This window comes from Coptis chinensis, chromosome 8, assembly GCF_015680905.1.
Source record: "Coptis chinensis isolate HL-2020 chromosome 8, ASM1568090v1, whole genome shotgun sequence".
Classification (NCBI taxonomy): Eukaryota; Viridiplantae; Streptophyta; class Magnoliopsida; order Ranunculales; family Ranunculaceae; genus Coptis; species Coptis chinensis.
Genome location: NC_141463.1, coordinates 64519314 through 64522479, shown reverse-complemented (window position 1 = coordinate 64522479; position 3166 = coordinate 64519314). Strand labels below are relative to the sequence as shown.

General features: G+C 37.5%; 1 protein-coding gene across 1 annotated transcript; it reads right to left on the bottom strand.

The window, feature by feature from the left end:
- Nucleotides 1–223: 223 nt before the first annotated feature.
- Nucleotides 224–2396, bottom strand: LOC147482427 (putative glucuronoxylan glucuronosyltransferase IRX7). The gene is made up of 4 exons (XM_086580954.1): nucleotides 1973–2396; nucleotides 1520–1881; nucleotides 1174–1424; nucleotides 224–1080 (listed from the first exon to the last, which is right to left on the bottom strand). The coding sequence occupies exons 1-4, from the start codon at nucleotides 2244–2246 to the stop codon at nucleotides 627–629; spliced, it is 1341 nt and encodes a 446-aa protein (XP_086437080.1). The 5' UTR covers nucleotides 2247–2396; the 3' UTR covers nucleotides 224–626.
- Between the last annotated feature and the right edge of the window lie 770 nt (nucleotides 2397–3166).

Below are 3166 nucleotides of genomic sequence, written 5' to 3'. Positions count from 1 at the left end.
TATAAACATAGAGACATTAATGCTTGTAGACCATTTGGGAGTGGACCCATACCATGACTAGGCCTATTGAGCCAGGTCATGAGCTTCACCTTTCATAAACCTAGTAGAATTTCACAGATTCCAACTTCTAGTTACGAGTGTCTTCTCAGGGCTTTGCAAAGCTTGTATGAGGCCCAATTTATCTACTTTCCTTGGAACGTTCAAAACCAAATTTGAGGCCCAATTTATCAACAAGTATTTATTACTGTATTTATTATGATCTCTATATTACTATATATATACAGATTATGAACCCACCGGCCACCGCTATATATTCTTCACCAAAATTGATCAAACGTATAGACCTTCCTAATTTATAGTTGGTGCAATTTATTTGTCGCATCATTTCGTGACCGGCCCACCTGCCCCACCTCACCTCCCTGAATACTTGCTAAGGTCCAATTAAATCCCTGACACCTAAGCTGGCAGACTTGCCCCATCACATTCTGTCTCTTGTCCAATTCTTTGCACAAAGTTCACATCCAGATCAGTGTTCCATACTTCCATTGGCCCAGTTGGGGCTTGGTCCCACAACATGGAACTCACGTGACAGCCTAGACCAGGCTGTAATCCACCTCAGTGACAAATCACGTTGCTCTTCTTACAGACTTGTTCAGCTTTTGAGACAACGAATGCAACACCTGCCACGTGGCATCCCCTTGTTGAATCTCATCGTTGTACAACAGAGCACGACGGTTAACTGGGTCCCATAAGTTTTTTTGAATTCTCGTGAGATTAGTAGCTGCCACGTGCTTAAGAATCTTGCCGAGTTTCCCAACATCTTTCTCCGCAACCGTGATCGAGATTTTAGACCACGGAATAATCTCACTGCAGGGTAATCTTATACCGTCCGCTATGATGACTGGAATGCATCCAAGGGCTACAGATTCAACAATCCTTGGACTCCATGGTGCCCATCCAAGTGGACATAAACAAAAAACAGACCTCTTAATCTCTGTTTGATACCCCTCAAATCTCTCCCTCTTCAAATGAAATTTCCGGTTTCTACTAAACTTGTGCCATATCGCTGACCGTACACCCCTGAAACAATGAAAGAGTTATAATAATTTCCATGACCCGAAGTATCGTAAAATGGGACCAAGTTTTGAGGGTACACTGGTACAGAATACTTACTTACTGTAAAACTGACCACTAATGTTCTTGGGATGTACTTCCATTTTACCCCTGAAGAATGCAAAAATATCTCGTTTGCCATTACCCGAAGCTTTTACAAGGGTTGATTTTAAACTTATCGGCGATATATAAGGTGGTATTAGAACATTCTCTTCAGCTTGACATGGGTGCCGGAAACTGACACCAAATGTTTGTAACATAATTGAATTCTTCATAAACTCAGGTATTCCATCAGCAATAGCAAGTTCTTCCTACAAAAATACAATATCAAATTTGATAAAATCAGCTGAAGTCTCAAAATGAAATATGTGCAAAAATGTGTTGAATATCGGCTTTTTGGACATACCACAGAGTGAAAACAAGCTCCAAAGTCATGAGAAGCAATAAAAATGTGATCTGCTCCTTGGGTTCTATTCCAAAATGGCATTGTTGAAGATATGAGTTGCACTGCTGATGATAAAAGAGGTCTTGCATGACCCATTGATGGAAACCCATTCACAGTACTGAAGTTACAGGACAAGTAAACAGGAACAAAGAAGAAATCTGCTTGTAATGGGTCAACAGTTCTAACATCACTATTCAACAATGCTTTATGAATAGCAACTTCAGCAGCAAATAAATGACTGCTACAACGTTTGTTTGATAACCAATCAGTGTTGTAGCTTGAAGGGAGATTGTATACGTAGATTTTCATGTTGTTGAAAGAAGCTGTAAAAAAAATGAAAGAAAATGAGATACACTGCACCCAAGTTTTATAAAGTTTTTAAAAATGATGTAAAAGAAAGAAAAAATATCTAACCTTTTGGATATTGTAGAACTGTTGCGTTGCTTTCAAGTAGAGCTCTAGATTTGGAAATGAAGTTGTTGGTTTTTGGTAGAGAGATTTGTTTGTTTGAGCTAGTAGTTATGAAGTATGAGCTGAAGAAGTATAGAAATAAAGATGCCCAGAGAACACATTTGAAGTATTTGTAGCAAAATAAACTCTTGGTGTTGGTTCTTCCATGGTTGTTTAACAGCTTCATTTTTACATAATAGCCTCTATTTATGCTTGTTGATCTTTTGAAGTCTACCATTTTTTTCCTTCTTCTGAGTGCACAATGTTGGGAACTCAGAAGAGAGTCAAAGATTGAGATGGGTGTAGTTTGGGAATGAGAGAGGTTTTGAGTTCTAGCTGACAATGAAGAACTGATGAATATTGAAGAGACAGCTTGGCGTAGAAGACTTTGAAGAGTTGTTTTTTTTTGGTAACAGGTTTATTAATTGCTAAAATTAATATAAAGTTTGGCTCTTGTACTTCTCACTGCTTTTTAGGTATTTCACTTCTAGTGTATATATGCAACACATAAACTGGGTTGCATGCTATATGCTATGCATTCCATATATTATTCCCTTTTAAATATCAATAATTCAATACCAAATTTTTGTTGGAAAGTGTAGTTGCACAATTTTTGGATTAATTTCAATATAAGTTGTAGACTTAGTGAATAAATCTTTTTGAACATTTCTCTTATGAAATTTGGATTCTTGTACAGTGGAAACTACTACAAGTCTAGATCAGAATTTCAATCATTGAGAAATTATCATCATATAAAACCTTGGGTACTACTATGTATGGAGTTATTATCATCATTGAGAAAGAGCACACACACAGGTATTGAGGCACACACACATCTCGGATTCGGATCAACGGCGAGATAACACGGTTACAGAGATAATTTATGTACCCGGTTGTAGAGATCTCGAGTCCTTGAGAAAAAGAGATTTGAAACCTTGGAATTTAGTCGAGAACCCCTGGATGTAAATTCTCAATAACTGAATAACTCTTCCTCAATATAAGTTCATGTCTTTTCTCATATTACATATAGGTGTGGTCGCAATTTTAGAACGCAAAATACGATATTTCAACTGGGGATCAACGTAGGAAAAAAGAAAATATTACTTAGTAAGATAAGATGGGAGAAGGTGTGCTCAACAAAGAAGAATGGAGGGTTGG